The sequence below is a fragment of the Bombus bifarius genome, unplaced genomic scaffold (genome assembly GCF_011952205.1).
Source record: "Bombus bifarius isolate JDL3187 unplaced genomic scaffold, Bbif_JDL3187 scf7180000008008, whole genome shotgun sequence".
NCBI lineage: Eukaryota > Metazoa > Arthropoda > Insecta > Hymenoptera > Apidae > Bombus > Bombus bifarius.
The window spans coordinates 2,087,190-2,104,473 of NW_022884386.1; the positions used below are offsets into that span (position 1 = coordinate 2,087,190).

General features: G+C 28.7%; 5 protein-coding genes across 7 annotated transcripts; 1 reads left to right on the top strand and 4 right to left on the bottom strand.

Moving 5' to 3' along the window:
* The first annotated feature begins 356 nt into the window (after window positions 1–356).
* Window positions 357–3,563, top strand: LOC117206623 (DNA polymerase eta). The gene is made up of 7 exons (XM_033446120.1): window positions 357–721; window positions 815–949; window positions 1,023–1,231; window positions 1,325–1,491; window positions 1,558–1,781; window positions 1,870–1,993; window positions 2,065–3,563. The coding sequence occupies exons 1-7, from the start codon at window positions 582–584 to the stop codon at window positions 3,520–3,522; spliced, it is 2,457 nt and encodes an 818-aa protein (XP_033302011.1). The 5' UTR covers window positions 357–581; the 3' UTR covers window positions 3,523–3,563.
* A 290-nt stretch (window positions 3,564–3,853) lies between these two features.
* On the bottom strand, window positions 3,854–4,456 carry LOC117206562. Its single transcript, XM_033446031.1, has 2 exons — window positions 4,138–4,456; window positions 3,854–4,082 (listed from the first exon to the last, which is right to left on the bottom strand). Exons 1-2 carry the CDS (start codon window positions 4,349–4,351, stop codon window positions 3,922–3,924), a joined length of 375 nt encoding a protein of 124 aa, XP_033301922.1. The 5' UTR covers window positions 4,352–4,456; the 3' UTR covers window positions 3,854–3,921.
* Window positions 4,457–4,513: 57 nt separating this feature from the next.
* Window positions 4,514–11,696, bottom strand: LOC117206561 (spatacsin). Of its 3 annotated transcripts, none has more exons than XM_033446028.1 (23): window positions 11,650–11,696; window positions 11,251–11,579; window positions 11,018–11,184; window positions 10,598–10,954; window positions 9,716–10,519; window positions 9,466–9,638; window positions 9,121–9,395; window positions 8,873–9,043; window positions 8,580–8,804; window positions 8,299–8,490; window positions 8,111–8,230; window positions 7,867–8,041; window positions 7,562–7,785; window positions 7,333–7,493; window positions 6,940–7,258; window positions 6,711–6,879; window positions 6,281–6,637; window positions 6,071–6,226; window positions 5,845–5,993; window positions 5,658–5,765; window positions 5,290–5,583; window positions 4,911–5,230; window positions 4,514–4,830 (listed from the first exon to the last, which is right to left on the bottom strand). In XM_033446028.1, the coding sequence occupies exons 2-23, from the start codon at window positions 11,530–11,532 to the stop codon at window positions 4,629–4,631; spliced, it is 5,400 nt and encodes a 1,799-aa protein (XP_033301919.1). In that variant the 5' UTR covers window positions 11,533–11,579; window positions 11,650–11,696; the 3' UTR covers window positions 4,514–4,628. The 3 variants fall into 3 exon arrangements, with proteins under 3 accessions (XP_033301919.1, XP_033301920.1, XP_033301921.1); XM_033446029.1 differs by having other exon boundaries at window positions 11,640–11,674; XM_033446030.1 differs by having other exon boundaries at window positions 11,251–11,561; window positions 11,640–11,658.
* Window positions 11,697–12,189: 493 nt separating this feature from the next.
* LOC117206603 (odorant receptor 13a-like) lies at window positions 12,190–14,606 on the bottom strand. The gene is made up of 6 exons (XM_033446080.1): window positions 14,014–14,606; window positions 13,198–13,640; window positions 12,977–13,076; window positions 12,803–12,913; window positions 12,389–12,544; window positions 12,190–12,291 (listed from the first exon to the last, which is right to left on the bottom strand). Exons 1-6 carry the CDS (start codon window positions 14,380–14,382, stop codon window positions 12,235–12,237), a joined length of 1,236 nt encoding a protein of 411 aa, XP_033301971.1. The 5' UTR covers window positions 14,383–14,606; the 3' UTR covers window positions 12,190–12,234.
* Window positions 14,607–15,028: 422 nt separating this feature from the next.
* Window positions 15,029–16,889, bottom strand: LOC117206569 (odorant receptor 13a-like). Its single transcript, XM_033446046.1, has 6 exons — window positions 16,512–16,889; window positions 15,863–16,305; window positions 15,694–15,793; window positions 15,478–15,588; window positions 15,239–15,394; window positions 15,029–15,153 (listed from the first exon to the last, which is right to left on the bottom strand). Exons 1-6 carry the CDS (start codon window positions 16,887–16,889, stop codon window positions 15,100–15,102), a joined length of 1,242 nt encoding a protein of 413 aa, XP_033301937.1. The 3' UTR covers window positions 15,029–15,099.
* Between the last annotated feature and the right edge of the window lie 395 nt (window positions 16,890–17,284).

Genomic DNA, 17,284 nt, shown 5'->3' on the forward strand with positions numbered 1-17,284 from the left:
GGAGTTTACAATATTAGAAAGCGAGCGATTTATGCTTTGGCAAAGCACTTTACCATGGTAACGAAAGTAAATATGAAATTCGAAAGTAATCACAGTTGTTACTGAGAAATAATTTTGTCATTAATCAATAAATTTGTTAAATAGCTTTTGTTCGTTGCCTCGGCTATGTTGCTGTACAGTTAAATTCGCGGCGCAAGAATTAACCCTATTATCATACAAAATATTCACGGTAGAGAGAGCCACAGGCGTACACCAGTTCAAAACAAAGATGACTACTTCTTATAATCCATCCTTACAAAATAATGTGAATTTAGGAACAATGATCTAGTTACAAATTTGAATTTGAGACTGTGTCAAATTGCGATTGTTTTTCTTTTAACTTTATACTAATTTGATTATATGTAAAAGTTTTATACCTGTAACCTATTTTTAAAATACTAAAACGATAACGATGTTTTTGCAAATATATATAATTTAAACTTCCATTTTAATGAATACTAGATGAATAACGTCGTATTATACTAATGTTTTTAACCTATAATTGTAAATAATTTTAATTAATAGATCAAATTTATTTTATAATGGCAAACTCAAGCAAAGATAGAGTTGTCGTTTTAATAGACATGGATTGCTTTTTTTGCCAAGTTGAAACAAAACTTCAACCAGAATATGCTGGAAAACCACTTGCAGTTGTACAATACAATCAGTGGAAATTAGGAGGGTAAAATATTTCAGATAACATAAATTATACTTAAATAACTTAAGTAGATAGATTAGAGAGAGATTCTAAATATTGCTAATATTTTTTAAATAGGATAATTGCTGTTAATTATGAAGCAAGGGAATATGGTGTTACAAGACACATGAGAGGTGAAGAGGCAAAAGAAAAATGTCCAGATGTTGTTTTAGCTAGTGTACCATGCCTTCGTGGAAAAGCTGATACATCAAGGTATATCAAAAAATTATGCATTTAACATTTTTTACACACACACAATGTGGGTGAATTACAAATGTTTGTATAGATATAGAAGTGCTGGTCGTGAAGTTATTAATGTTATAAAGAAACATTGCAATATAATAGAACGTGCTAGTGTGGATGAAGCATATTTAGATATTACTGACTTGGTTTGTAAAAGGATGTCTACATATTCTATTTCTTTGAATCATTTAGTGACACAGCTTTCAAATACTTTTGTAGTAGGATATTCAGAAGTTGGAAAAAATGATGAAGGTAAGAAAAAATTACTATAAACTTTTATGACTATAAATAAATTTGTATATAATGTTGTTATATGATATGGGCCTTTATATGGTATGGATTTAGAAGAGAGAAGTAAAGGCACAGAAACTTGGATAATGAACGTTTTCGAGAATCTTGAAGACATAGAAGCACAAAAACTTGCAATAGCGGGACTTATAGTTGAAGAAATAAGAGCTGACATATTTGATAAAACAGGATTTAGATGTTCTGCTGGTATTGCAGGAAACAAGGTAAAAAGGTGTACCATCTATTTTATTACCTAATTAATTAAAAAAAGTAATATTGTATATGTTTAGATATTAGCTAAGTTGGCATGTGGATTGCATAAACCAAATCGACAAACAATATTACCTGCAGCTGCAGTATCAACTCTGTATTCGACATTGCCAATCAAAAAAGTTAGAAATCTTGGTGGGAAGTTTGGAGATGTCGTTGTGGAATCTCTCAATTGTAATGTTATGGGTGATTTAGTGCAGTATTCACTGCAATATTTACAAAAACGATTCGATGAAAAAACAGGGTATATTTATGAACTCATAATTTCACTGAAAATAATAATGTATAAAAACATTACTTTGAGACTATGTTATATTAATATATTCATTTAGGTCATGGTTATACAATATTGCTCGAGGAATAGACAATGAACCTGTTAATATACGATTAGTATCAAAATCAATTGGAGCATGTAAAAAGTTCCCAGGAAAACAAGCTATTGTCTCATTAGATGTGGTAAAGTACATAATAAAATTTGTACATAGGAAAATTGTGAATTATTTCTTTACATAATATTTTGTTTACAGTTAGAACATTGGGCTGGTGAATTATCAGCAGAAGTTTGTGAACGTCTTGAACAAGATCTTGAAGAAAATGAACGACGAGCAACGTTAATGACAATATGTTATCAGTATTATCAAAATAAGGCTACAGTATCACAATCACGTTCATGTACCTTAAATTCATATAAACCAGGAAATATGGCAATTCGTTGTGTACAAATCATATCTAAGTCAACACAATGTCCAATTGCATATTTAGGTATATCAGCTGGTAAATTTATACCAGCTAAAGGTAGCGGCAATTTTCGGAATTTTTTTAAATCAAACGAATCAGAGCCTCATAAGAAAATAGATGCACAAACAGAAAATACAAAAGTAGAAAGTATATATTCAGTAGAAAATACTACTAAGAAAATAAAAAGTGATTTAGATGTCGATAAAATTATCAATGTAGATTCTAATAGTGATGAAATTAACAATGCATCAAGTAATAAACTAAAACATGTTGAGAAAAAATGTTCTACAATAAGTCCACAATTAGGTGAACAAAGTTGTAATATCAAAACAGATTGGTCTCCTACTTCCAGAAGATTAAATAATTTAATCAATTTATTAAATGAAGGAAATAAAATAACATTTTATGAAAAGAAGGCAAATTGTTTTAATTTGAATGATCCCTTACATCAAAATGATTTTAAGGAATCATTTTTTATGAATGTTTTCAACCCAAAAGAAAGTGATTTGAAAGATACACATGTAAATGATATTAGGTTGATTGAGTTAAACGACAATGTAAATATAGATATTGAGTTTGAAAATGTAAATGAAGATAGTGTAAAAAACGAGAAAAGTAATTTTGACGAAAAATTGGATTTGAATACAAAGGCGAATAGTGATAAAATGTATACAAACAGTGAAATGGAAAATGGGCCAATTTCTTCAAATATAAAATTAAATGAAAATAACAAAATGATTAACGAACAAGATATAATACAACTAGAAGAAATATTTCCTGATTTGAGTAATATTGATCCTACTGTAGTTGTATTGTTACCTTCATATTTACAAGAAAAAGCAAAATTATATATGAAAACAGAAAATAAAAAGGATATTTCAAAAGAAACTTTAGCGAAAATGAAGGGAAAAAATAAATTTAAAACCAACACTTCGAAAGGAAGAAAAGATAATGATATTTCTAGTTTCCTAATTAAAAAAAACTCATGTAACTCAATTGAAGTTCCTTCTAAACAATGTTTAAAATGTTATCAAATGATACCTATATTAAAATATCAGGAACATTGCGATTTTCATGTGGCTGAAAGTCTGCAATGGAACTTAAATAATTCAGTATTACATACTACAAATATGAAAAGGAAGGAAAATACAAGTGATGTAGATACCAATTCTATTAAACGTCGATTAAATGCAAATATTTTAAATTCTCATAAGAATCATAAATCCATATCATCATTTTTTTCGTAATATGAATTGACGTATTATATGTTATATTGATATCTTATATCTATCTTAAAGAAATAAATCTTAAATAAATATTTTGTGTATCATTTGTAAAAATATACTTACATTTTATGAAATATGTAGATATATATTTACAACATAGTCTTCTTAGAATTGAAGTAGTTCTTCTCCTTCAATTTTATTTGAATTAATGACACTTTTGAAATAAAAAGCAATAATACTGTAATATGCATAAAATGCTAATGTTGTATTGATTCATAATAAATTTTATTTAATTATATTGCTCCAGTATCTTTCATTTAAATAAATTAAAATGATAGATAATAATTAAAATAATAATAATAGTTAAAAAAATATTTTACTTTTAGGTATCTTATAATATACTTGTTCAACATTGATAAATTATGTATATGTACAATTAATACTTAAAAGTCGATTTGTACTTAAACAATCGAGTTTTGCAAATTCCGTTTTCACGCTTTCTTTGTATCGTTTCATTGAATCTTGAAATGTAGAAATCGTTGTTTTTATTGCATCGTTAGATGCCTTTAGCAATTGAAATGCTAAAAAAAATAATGAAATTTTAAAATAATATCTGAAAATATTATAAAATTGTACCTTGTTGTTTATCAATCTCTGCTTTCTCGATAGCTCTCATTAATTTATGCATAAGTCTTAGTAATTTTAATTGTTTTCGTGACAACATTTTTTGGAATAATATTTTTCCGAATTTTTGTTCGTGTTTTTTTATATATACGTCCAATTTAAGAACTGCTGCTTTTTCTGTTTGACTGTCCCATAAGATTTTTTTACAACATATATTTTTATCCATGATTATTGTCTTAAATTTTACATTATACACATTAAATTGCACATTAGAAATATGAAGCTCAATAAATAATTCTGTTGTTTTTGAGTATAATTAAAAGTTTATACACAGTGGGGTCACCCTATATATTCTGAGTTGAAAAAATAAAGAAATTTGGTGACGATATAAATATATAAAAACATTTATTTATTCAAAAACAGTAATAAAAACATACATATACACTTTGGATGTTACAACGTTTATGAATGTTTATAGGAAATGTATAATTTAAAGAAAATATTTAAATAGCATTATATCCTTTTTTCCATACAGTGTCTTTTAGATATGCACCTATCATAGGATTATTGAGCATTGTTTCTACAATACCTTTAAATCCCAGTTGACTGGCTAATACATATTTACACTCCACATCTGACAATTCAGAAATTAATATTTTCATGTTATCTGTCATAGTATGAGTAATGCTTTTTTCCAGTCTGTACCTATAATAAAGTTAATAATGATTAAAATGGAAAGAAATGTCCAAAAATAAATTATTTCTTTAAAGCAATAATTAACTTGCCTGCGTACACAATTTCTTACAAGACTAGGGGTGAGCTTATTTACTGCTATAAAATCTTTCAAATATTTTGTTTCTCCATTTAATATACAATGGCTATAAATCAGATTAGCCCAATCTACGTGATGATTATATGCATGAATGACAACAAAAGCTTGAGAGAAGCTTAAGTTATGACATAATACTTTATCGATATCTTCAGGTTTTAAATTAAGTATACAGATTACTTGTTGATTATAAGACACAGTATTAAAAAGTGAAAGTTGGAGAGCAACTAATTGTACTTGATCAGAACATTGATTAGCAAGATTTAATTTATTAGCCTATAACATATTCATATTATAAATTTTTATTTATGCAAATAATCTAGATAATGTTTTACCTGTAAATAGTATTCTGTTGCGTGAGTATAATTAGTAACAGCTAAGTGTAACTGTTTCAGAATATTTTCAGTTTTGATGAATTTTTTTTCATGTTGAACAGTACTTTGCAATTTCATAAGATCTTTTGTAGCATCTGATATTATCGTATTAATTATATCTTCCGCTTCATTTTTCCACATATGTGCTAGTTCATGATATAATCGAAAATGTAAAGCTACCAGAGTAAAAAGTTCTTTATTTTCAGGACAATGACGCTTCAGGAATTCCAAAATTGCTGTTTCTAGCCCTATTACCTATAACATGTTTAATATAATATTGTATATGGTATTTATATATGTATTTAGAAAAATAAGAAGCGTAAAGAAACCTTATTTAATCCTTTTCCAAGTAAAAATTCAAACTGATCATTTTCTTTTAAAATTTGAAATACATAATTCATTTCTGTGAAACGACCAACACCTGTTACAAGACGTACCTAAAATTGTTTGATATTATATATTTTTTAAGCACAGTGTATAAAATTTTGTTTATTTAATTCTTGTAAAATAACGTACTAGTAATGTCCAATACTTAAGATTCTGCAAAACATTTGCGAAAATTTGACATTTACATAATACTGATGCTATCCCTTCCATATTGCAGGAAGTTGTAAAACAATCATGAGCACGTATTAATAATTCTGCAATCGTCTTCAGAGTAAATGCTAAACAATAGAAAAGGTTTTAATAATAAATTTAGTTATTATAGGAATGTAATGATAATTATATTTTAGTATAGTACCGCTTGCTTTTTCGCCATGAGAATGTCCAAGCAATTTATTTGCCGTTTTTAAGAGTTTCCAACCAAGGAGTGAAACATCATTGCATAGTTCCATAATAACACGAAAATTTGTATTTAAGGAATATCCCCACAAGCAAACGTTATTTTCATATCCATCTACAAAAGCAAACTTTTTACAACCGTGTATAAATTTACAATATCATTACATACCTTCTACTGCACGGTTAATATTTAGGGTGATATTTTCAGCCAAAAATGTTGCAACATCATCATTGTTTATTTTGTATGCAATAACTATATCATTAATAATTTCAGATTTATTTTTAATACTATCACTTTCTGTAATTTCTTGTAAAAATTCAATTGGATTGTTTAACATTAACAAGAACTGATAACTTTTTTCCAGTTGCATGGCTAATTTATAACATAATACAATGCGAAGACATATGTCTACTCCATGTTCCAGGGTATTAAATAATTTTTCTAAAATTGATAAACACTCCATTTGTATTCCATGAACATCTTCATGTTTTAGTTTATTCATTTCAGTACTGATTGAAGTGATCACTGTAATCAAAGTTTTGTTATAAATATGTGCTAGTTAATAATTTGTTGTGATGAGAGTATAAATTAGACATACATGAAGAAGCTGAAGAAAATCTTTGTAAACCACGATTCTTTAAGGCATTGTATTTTTGTTGTTTATTCTTATTTACTTCTTTCAGAAGACTTTGTTGTTCAATATTTAAATCATTTGGTGAAATTTCCCCTTCTGCTAAACTCAAACATAACATCAGAATTTGTAAATCCTACAATTATAATTAAAACAGTTAATACATATTTATTAATAAAGGTTTAATGAAATTTACCTTATGTTTGTAATTAAAAATTGTACTTATTCTTAATGCTGTATCCAGTTTACCTAAGTCAATTAATGTATTAATTAAACTTTCAATTGCATTTTTCTCTTGTATGTTACTTAAGGTATAGCCAAATTTCAATTCATTTAGTCCTGATAACAATTCTGTTTTTAGTTTATTGAAGATATAAGGTCCATCATCTAATTGCACATTTTCAGGACCTGCTAACATACATGATTTCCACATTGCTGTTTCAAGGACATCAATATCTTGTTGCTCTGTTTCAATATTCTTTAAGGTTTCAAAAGCTAGTTTTAATATTTCATATCTGTTAAAACATATATTTCATATTTGATTAAATCTATATGTCATTGATGTCTCTAGATAAAAAATATCACATACCTTTCTTTATGAGAAGTAACTTTTTCAGCATGCTCAACAAAAAATTCTGCTGCTTTTTCATATGAAATGTTATATTTTTTAAAATTTAATGCACACTCGTTCCAAAAATTATCTTCAATTTTCTCATTTTTTTGTATATAATATTTAAATTTACTTCGGCACTAAAAGTATTAATAATTAAAATATTAATGATGAAAACTTGTACTTATATAAAAAAATAAGATAATACCTGAGCTAAGATTATTTCAGACGAATTAAATCCCGCTACATTTGATAATTTTAATGCATTAGTATAATCTTCAGTTCTTATTAAATCATTAATGCACCTATGAATTTCTGTATCAAAATTATATACATTGTCTGATACCGTAAATGCCGCAAAATTTAATGCGACATTTGTTTTTTGAAGAATTTTTATAACTTGTAGCAAAAATGGAAAGATTGGAACGAAATCTGTAATGAACAAAGAAATTAGTTTATGTCTGATTTTCATTATTAATTATTGAAATAATAATTCATACAAGATAGCAGTACCTGGAAAATTCTTATAAAAGTTACATTTTATCAAAATTTCGAGAAATTTTATTTGGAGATGTGTACTTCTTAGACCATAAGCGAGTGTTGCAATAAGGCATTTAATTGTAACAATTGCAATCCAGTATAAATTATTCAAGTATGTGGTATCTGAGCAATTCCAATCTATAGCTTCCTGAAAAATACATAATTCTCATATTATTTCACGTAATTGTTAAATATTGAAATAGTGCTTGATACATACATTACATTTGAGATCTACACATTGTGCTTTAAAATCCAATAATTTTTGTTGGCAACTTTTAAAATCACCATAAATTACACATTCTATGAGAAAGTCAAAAAATAAATTGAAGAGACTTTCCTACAATCAAACTGTATTAGGAAAATAAGATAAAACAGGATATTCATATAAAGGTAAAGTATACTTACAGGCATAAAAATTTTGTAAGCTTTACTAACGATAGTAATATATCCATATGTTACCATTTGATCCAATAAGTTATAAACTTGATTAGCTGTCCATACTTGTTGTTTTAAACATTCTTTATAATTAGAAAGAATTTCTTTATCTGTGGTGGATATTACCATCCATGAATAACAATATGCTGCAGTTGAAGATGGCTAAAAAAGATATTCGATAAGAAAAGCATGGTATGTTCTGGAAAATTTTATAGTTGAGAAAAATATGAAATTACTAATATATAAAATACCTCATAACAGGATGCTAAAACTATAAGGAAAGGCTTTGAAGTTAACCGGGATGAATTGATCAAAGCACCAGGTGGATCTGGGCTTTGGAGACATTTCAATATAATCAACCACAAATCATCATTTGGAGAACAAATGTTATCATTTACAGTATATTCATTTATACTATGAGAATCATAAGTGCTTGCTAAATCTGCTGAGACTGGTGAATCATAATTGGGTGATACCTATTTAATAACGATATAGTATAGTATTTAATAAAATATGTTTTAAATATATGACATTTACTACTTACACTTTGTTTAACTCCAATTTTGTAATATAATGATTGTCTAACATCTCGTGATTTTATCTTTTGTTCATTACATACAGCTAATTGAGATTTAGTGAGTTGAATATTACTCAAACAAGTTAATAAATGTTCTCTGAGAATTGTGTTTTCAAAATGTTCTATATTTTCCAATATCTAAAAGCAATGAAGAGCATATTTTTCTTTTAATTTCAGAAGTCTTGTATAAATTAATTAAAATTCAAAATTATTACCTGGTTCAGGGGATAATTAAAGATGTGACAAACTAATACAAATTCAAACCAGTGATTTTTACTTGCTAAAAATTTTAAAAAGCTGATTGGGAAAGCAAAGTTGTGTGCTGCTGCAAATCGTACAATAACATCCCATATTTTTAATACATTTACGAACTCCTGACTATCATTAATTGAACTTTCAGTACAACTTGTTTGAAAACTACTTTCAAGATAAGACATTACAGTCTTTAAATCATTTTCATTTTTGTATATTATATTTTCTAGTAAATTTCCTGTCAATTAAAAAATATATTAGAGATCTATGATTACCAATTCTAATAAATATTCAATGAACATAATTACCAATAGGAATATTAATCTGTTTATAAATATAATTTGCCACGGTTATATGCAGCCTTAAATTTTCTGAATCGATACCTAATATTTCCATGAAAGAAATACAAGTATGTAAAATTTCGGGTTTCTCTAAATTTCGTAAGGCAAGACTATGCGCGTACAGAGCCGCTTTATATTTCCTATAAGTGTAGTATAAATGTGCATAATATATTCTGAAATACATAAATACATGAATTAATATATAATTCTTCTTTACCTTCTAGAAGAAACATTTCCAATTAGTTTTCCTTGGGAATGTTTTAAGCTAAATATAGCCATATTAGGACGGGCTTCTTTCAAATAGTATTTATATGTTAAATCTTCTGTATATCCATATTTTTTAACAAGAGTTTCATTAGAAAAATGAGGCATTGGTTCATTATTAAAACGCCACTTATATAATTGTTTAACGTTTAAATTTTTGTAACCATCTAATAATTCATACATTGTAACTTTGTTCTTTGGTTCTTTTTTTATGATGGATTCAAGAATTGGCACTTGTTTTAATGTATTCTGAAGAACTTCATTCGAAATATCATAGTTGCATAATTGCAAAGGATTTTTACTTGTAAATATACTTTTTAGAGTAATTTCTTTTAGTACTGTGCCTTTATCTTGATTGCATATTGCACTTTCTCTAGATTGGTATGAAAATATCAATACTAAAACTATCAAATAATTTTGCTTCAAATATTCGGTTACATCATCAGAAAGATAGTAAATTGTTTTAAAAATTCCTTCTGTTAATATATCTTGTAACGGTTCTTGATTTTCACACATTTTTGTCAATACATCATACAATTCAATGATCTTGGTTTCATCTTCCTGAGTACTTGTTTCACTCAAGCAATGTGCAAGACACAATTCTTTGTCAATTTTCTTCATAAATTCAGTTTTATTAATATTACAAGATTTATATGATAATATTGTATTAAATTCTGCTATTGTCATTGCACTGGCAAATATACGTGCTAGTAATAATTTTACATCACGTTGTTCTCTCTCTACAAATACGCCATACCTATATATTAAATATTAATAAATAAATATTTAAATATTTAAATATATTTCATAACAAATGTATTTTATATGGTCTTACCTACATAAATGATTTTTTGCTAGATCTTTAATAAGAGTACTGGCATCTGAAGAATCAATAGCTTCAATCATATCTGGTACTATATCCAAAGTACGAAACAACGACTTGTATTCTTCATTAATTTCATTTATTTCTTCTATTGTATCATTGCCATAGTAAATGTCAATCCAAAATCTCATTAGTTCGATTTTATTATTTGACAGTAAATAATCCCATAGCACAATATTAGTTATATTTTTCAAAAGAGATTGTTCAGTTATAGAAAAATATAATTCAGTACATAATGCTTGTTTTATATCTTCTGGTAATTTTATAATATCCTCTATACATAAAGAAGAGCTCAAGCCATCTTCAACCCTAAACAAATGGTATTTCTTACCTTTTGATCTATTTAAACTGATTATTTATGAAGAAACTTACATATATTTTTGTTCAAATTCTACAATACTTTTTATTATATTCCATGAATCTATATATTTATTTTCAAAGTGTGCAACACTTATTAGATATTCCGATAAATAATTTCTTAATGTAAAATCCTTGCAGTTTACACAAACTTTAAATATATGTTCCATTGGATTTTTATCCTATAAAAAAACTACATTAATGTAAAGAATAATATATTGTTTGTCAGTACTTAAAATTTGATATACCATATTATTTAAAATATGAGAGGCCCTGTAAATTTGATGTTTCTTTAGAAGTTCTATAATCCAAGTTTCAACTTCTTTGTTGAAATAATGCTGAGCATCTTCGATAGAACATCTTCTTCTATAAGCTAGACATTTATAAGCAAGATTAATGTGAGTGCCCTTTGCAGAGGCTTCTCTAACAAGTTCTCTGTCCCCTAATATACGCCAACCAGACCAAATAATTGCAGGTTCTCCGGTTAAACATTCAATCGGAATGCCTCCCACTATTGTTTTCTCTGCCATCTTGTTAATATATTTTTTTTATAATATACCTGTATCATAATATTTTGCTGAAACAATATAGATTTCAATACAATTTATGTTAGGTTTTGTAACATATTGTTACTAACTTTTCATTACATTATATTTTACTGTAACACTTAAAAAGTTTTTACGTTATTTTATTAGATATAAAATTATAAACTACAATACTATTAGCATACAAAATTTTCTCTTTGCTGTTATCTATACACAAAATACATATATGACATACAAATGTACATTGTTGTTGTATACTATGCAATAAACGTTGTTTAACGTTTTACATTTGCGAAATGTCAAGCTTGATGACAATAAGAACTAAGAAAGATTCTTATGATGCTGTCACGGAGAATAATGAAATAATTACATTTGTTATCGATTGATGGTATTGACTATAAATAAAGTATAAGATTTCAACCAATTACACACAAATTACGTGTAAATTGTATTTCCAATTGTACATTTTAAATCATGAATGTATAAAACGAAAATATTCATGTTTATTCTCAATTAAAGGTCGACTAGCTGAGAAGCTGATAACTTTGCTGATAATGAACGACCACATGGTACCATCTGGGTAACACTATGTCATAAATTGCATTAAGATAATAAAAAATATTGCTAAGTCTTATTGTTTTATTTTCTCTACTGGAAATACTATAAAAGTACATAAAAATTAATAAATTATTGCATAACAATAGTCCGGAGGAAACTTAAATACGCCAGTGATGATTTGAGAACCTACAAAGACAGAGTAGCTTTATGACCGATAGATGATTTTTTAAATTCACGATTATGCAAATATTTAAATATTAGTTAAATATTATTAATCACTTACACTTCCAAAAGTTGATAAAGATAAATCAGCTATCCTGCCTGCGGTAATTTTAACCGGATTATTCGACATAGCAATGATTAAAATAAGACCGTGTATTGTCTTAGTCGGTAAATGAAACCAGTCGATCATGAAACAAGACAATCCAACATTACTGCTCTATGATCAAAATCAGAAATAGAACAATAGATTAAAAAATAAGTACATATTCTGAGCAAGTTACTAATAAATTTTTGTAAAAAATAATAGTTTATCTCGAGGAATCATTAATCTATATGTTTATATAAATTATCAGCTATAAATTAAATTTGATAAAAATTTATTAATAATATTATAAGTGGAAAAGTTATGGAAGTACTTTGAACGGTTTGATTTTTTAAAGTATATTGTATTTTTTAGTAAATTGTGAAAATATACCTTTTCTATTAGGAGTTCACCAATATAGCACAATATAAATATGTTAAATGTCAGAGATATTAGTAACATCGTATATGTCGTAAGACTGATGGTATTACTCTGTTCCCAATCCTGTTATGAACAAGCAATCATGAATATAATAGGATATTATAACGAAAATAAAAAGAAACGCACCGTTATACAATAATATTCGAGTAGACATATCATAAAGGTGGATCCAATGAATTCTAGGAAACATACTTCTTGTAGCACCATTTCTACTGCTGCCGAAAATCTATAATCGATTATAATACAATATCATGTACTATTTTTATACTCACTGACATGTATAAAGACTTCTTTATATCAATTATATTATGTATATTAATATTAATACATTTATCACTTGTTTGTACCTTAAAATTCTCAAATGACGTTCAACAATTTCTATCAATCGCGCATTTAAATTAAGCGTTTCTTTCATATATTCGCCACGGACAAGATCATTCAATCGAGATATAATGATGTCGATTTGTCCACAGGTGTGTGTTGCGAAAAGAGCGGCTAATCCACAAGCACCGGCAGTTATGGAATACATCACGTATCCGCACATGCAGTGAATAACGTACACTAGATCGTAAATGGAGCTACTCTGAACGTCGTACAACGCGCTATATGTAGGATATACCAGAGGTTTGATTGTACGATTATTTTCATCGACAAACGTGCCGATCGCGTACTGTAAAATCGAGTGATAGATTGTTCCGCCGGTGTACATGAATACGGCGCAGATTATTGTCAGATTTCGACCCATTCGCCCGTATTTCAACATTATTTCGCGATCCTTATGTAGTTCCACCTGCCAGTAGGGACGTCCCCTTAACGAAACACTAAATGGTTTAACTTCAATGAAATATAAAATATGAAACTTATGTAGTAGAAATATTAGAATTTATTCATCGTTCCGAAGATATGGAAAATTTCAAAGTCAAGAGTTTTCTCTGACGCGTTCACGCGTTGTCGATCATCGATGATAACCATATGATGATTGTATGTATACACGATAAAGAAAATACGTATATCACGCAATACGTATTATATTTTGTGATACGCAACGGTATAGAAATTAATTATATATTTCATTGTTCATTTTAATTTAAAATGATACAATTCTCGTGCACGAAAAATTAGTGAAAATCAATGAGAATCGATGAACGTGTTAATTCACTGACCTGTTCCCAGTCAATGCACACCTGTTCGATGCAGCCTTTGATCCTCGGTTTGCGAAGGGTGAGCGCCCAGTATTTCATCAACGAAGTACAACAGAAACTCAGTAAACCGGATAATTTTAATCTCATTATAGTATCTTTTTCTTCGAATATGATATGCAGAATGCATGGAATAATGGCGAAGAGTAACACAAAATTACTGAGTGCAATTGCGATTTTTGGCAGAAATTTTTTCACATCTCCCACTGCTGCTGGCCAAATGCCAATGGATTGCAGGATCCACTTGCTGTGTTTGGTTACATAAGCGATATCTTTCTTATAGTACAGGTTTCGCGGTGTGTAATCACACTTATGTTGCATAGAGAGATGCATATTCGCGGATAGCTCGAAAACAACTGTTTACGATAGTTCGGTAGCATTGATTGAAAGTTGAGCTTGCGCTCGTGATATTGTGTGCGTGCATCTCTTTCATTACTTTGAAATCGATTACCATCAGAGAAGGGGACGTTTGAAATTATAGCGAAGCTATAGTATAACTTTCTGTCTAGACGTGAGTGGAGAGAGTTGGAGAATAAGAAGTGCACAACGATTAAGTACTTGTAGTGTTAAGAAAGAGTATAGCGTATACGTTTGTGGCAAATAGTAATATTTAAATACGTGGGTAAGTAACTCATAAATAAAACACTTTGGAATTTGTATGTGGTTTCTTTTGTCATTTAGTACGCAGAAAATATTTCTAAATGTAATAGACATAACAATTTACGTGGCTGAAATTAAATAGCAATGATAAAATGCATTATGTCTTTACTCTGATATTTTAGTATGATTTCAGTAAATAAATATCAATATGTCGATGTTACTCGTGATTTTTTGCCATTTGGTTAAGCTACTGCGAGAACAATTATACATATACGGTTATCAAAATGCCATATATCATTATCAAACTATAAAAATAATATATTCAATGGATAACGTGTAATAATATTTGAGAATATCAAGTATTTAAACAGGACTGAATATATTTACGATATAATTTTTTATTTATCATTCTACGCCAAAATATTGGGAAATTGAACAATTATTAAATTACTACACAAGGGCAGTTCGGAGGAAATTTAAGTACGCGAATGACGTCTTTAGAACCTGTAAAGATAGAGTTACATTTAATTGTCAACAGATAAATAGCTGAAATCAATTTTGAATAGTTAGAATATTTGTAAAAAATTACACTTGCGAATGTAGACAAGGATAAATTAACTATTCTGCCGGCGCTAATTTTTGCCGGATTATTTGACATTGCGATGATCAAAACGAGGTCTTGCATTGACTTGGCTGGTAAGCGATACCAATCTATCATGCAACAGGATATTCCGACGTTAGTACTCTGTAATATAAATAATGCAAATAATAGGCAAAATTTCGTAATAAGATATTATAGATTACGAATAAAAATATAACGGAAAATACCTTTTCAATCAGCAGATCACCAATGTAGCATAGTAAAAACATATTGAACGTCAAGGATATTAACAATAACGAATATGTTGTCAGACCAATTTTATTGTTCTGTTGCCAGTCCTGTTAAAAATATATAAATATTATAAATTAGCGGAATAAAAATAAATATAACAATACCGATAAAATGAAATACGAAAATATAAATTAGGAGCAAGAAAAATGTACCGTTATACAATAGTATTCGAGCAAGCACATTACAAACGTTGTTCCAATGAATTCTAAAAAGCACACTTCTTGAAGAACCGTCTCAACCATCGCAGAGAATCTACAATAGCACTGTATGTATTTAATTAATAATAAATATCATTTTACTTCACCTCAACCTTATTTGTACTTTAAAGTTCTTATATGATGTTCAACGATTTCCATCAGTCGAACGCTCGTATTAGAATTTTCCTTGGAAAATTTTCCATCAATCAAATCATTCAGTCGAGACATAATGACATCAATCTGTCCACAGGTGTGTGTTGCGAAAAGTGCAGCCAGTCCGCAAGCTCCAACTGTCACAGTGTCAAACACATACCCGCATATGCATTGGAGAACGTACACGAGTTCATAAACGGGACTCTTTTGAACGTCGTAAAGACCACTGTACGTAGGATACACCAGTAATTTGATCGTACTATTAAATTCATCGACGTACGATCCGATCGCATATTGCATGACCGTGTGATAGATTATGCCACCGCTGTACATAAACACAGCACTGTATACGGTCAGTCTTCGTCCAATCTTCCCATACTTTAGCATTAACTTGCGATCTCTTTGGTATTCTATCTGTCAATTGAAAAAATGATGCAGTTACATATATCTATATTATTAGACTACCAACATTTATGCAAATTCATATTCTTCGGAAAACTAGGATTAAAAGGCTAAGATCTAGGCAGAAGTTTGCTTCAATTTCTCACGAATATATAAAAATTCGCAATCCATTTGTCACTTTTCCACTGGGTTACACAGATATACTTGTTGCAACTGACCTGTTTCCAATCAGCATATAACTGTTCGATACAATATTCGATTTTCGGTTTGCGTATTGTCAGAGCCCAATACTTCATCAGGGAGATAAAAGAAAAGCATGTTAAGCCCAGAATCTTCAGTCTTAGCAAAGGATCTTTTTGCTCCAATACAATGTGTAGCACACACTGCACCAAGGTGAAAAACAATATTAAATTACTTAGTCCGATTGCGATTCTTGGTAAAAATTTGCCGATACCCCCCACCATAGCCGGCCAAATCCCAATGGAATTCAAAACCCATTTATTGTGTTTCGTTACGTAAATGATGTCCTCTTCATAGTTTGGATTTCGCGACTGATCGGTCCGACTACGAGTGGAGAGACGAGTACTCGTGAACATGTCGAAAACAACTGTCCGCGACAGTCCAGGTGCATTGATTGCAAGGTCGTTGAGCTTACGCTCATGATATTGCGTGCGTGCATTTCTTGCACAACTTTAAATCGATTATTACTTATCAATGTAGCGAATGTCTGTAATTATAGTGAATAGCTAACTTACGATGCTATAGAATCTAACTTTCTGTCTAAACACGAGTGGAACAGGTTGGACCATAAATGCACGACGATTAAAAGCTGCTGATGTTAAGAAAACACAATATCGTTTTGTGTATAGTATGTGTGTTTATGTAAAATGACAATATATATAGGTGAGTAATTTATTAATAAAATACATTGCAATTCCTTTCCTTTTTCTTTGTTAAAAAAAGTAGTTTGAAAGCTTAATATATATTTTGT

What these genes read in the sequence shown, in the direction of transcription:
- LOC117206623 (XM_033446120.1), top strand. Translation starts at nt 582, where the DNA reads ATGGCAAACTCAAGCAAAGATAGAGTTGTCGTTTTAATAGACATGGAT. An exon ending in GGAAAAGCTGATACATCAAG is followed by an intron (nt 950 to 1,022) that starts GTATATCAAAAA and finishes ATGTTTGTATAG; the next exon opens with ATATAGAAGTGCTGGTCGTG. An exon ending in CTATTGTCTCATTAGATGTG is followed by an intron (nt 1,994 to 2,064) that starts GTAAAGTACATA and finishes TTTTGTTTACAG; the next exon opens with TTAGAACATTGGGCTGGTGA.
- LOC117206562 (XM_033446031.1), bottom strand. Translation starts at nt 4,351, where the DNA reads ATGGATAAAAATATATGTTGTAAAAAAATCTTATGGGACAGTCAAACA. An exon ending in AGAGATTGATAAACAACAAG is followed by an intron (nt 4,083 to 4,137) that starts GTACAATTTTAT and finishes TATTTTTTTTAG; the next exon opens with CATTTCAATTGCTAAAGGCA.
- LOC117206561 (XM_033446028.1), bottom strand. Translation starts at nt 11,532, where the DNA reads ATGGCAGAGAAAACAATAGTGGGAGGCATTCCGATTGAATGTTTAACC. An exon ending in GGAAATGTTTCTTCTAGAAG is followed by an intron (nt 9,639 to 9,715) that starts GTAAAGAAGAAT and finishes CTACACTTATAG; the next exon opens with GAAATATAAAGCGGCTCTGT. An exon ending in TTAATTATCCCCTGAACCAG is followed by an intron (nt 9,044 to 9,120) that starts GTAATAATTTTG and finishes CATTGCTTTTAG; the next exon opens with ATATTGGAAAATATAGAACA.
- LOC117206603 (XM_033446080.1), bottom strand. Translation starts at nt 14,382, where the DNA reads ATGCATCTCTCTATGCAACATAAGTGTGATTACACACCGCGAAACCTG. An exon ending in TGTGCATTGACTGGGAACAG is followed by an intron (nt 13,641 to 14,013) that starts GTCAGTGAATTA and finishes CCCTACTGGCAG; the next exon opens with GTGGAACTACATAAGGATCG. An exon ending in CGTCATTTGAGAATTTTAAG is followed by an intron (nt 13,077 to 13,197) that starts GTACAAACAAGT and finishes AATCGATTATAG; the next exon opens with ATTTTCGGCAGCAGTAGAAA.
- LOC117206569 (XM_033446046.1), bottom strand. Translation starts at nt 16,889, where the DNA reads ATGTTCACGAGTACTCGTCTCTCCACTCGTAGTCGGACCGATCAGTCG. An exon ending in CATCATATAAGAACTTTAAA is followed by an intron (nt 15,794 to 15,862) that starts GTACAAATAAGG and finishes GTGCTATTGTAG; the next exon opens with ATTCTCTGCGATGGTTGAGA. An exon ending in TCGAATACTATTGTATAACG is followed by an intron (nt 15,589 to 15,693) that starts GTACATTTTTCT and finishes TATTTTTAACAG; the next exon opens with GACTGGCAACAGAACAATAA.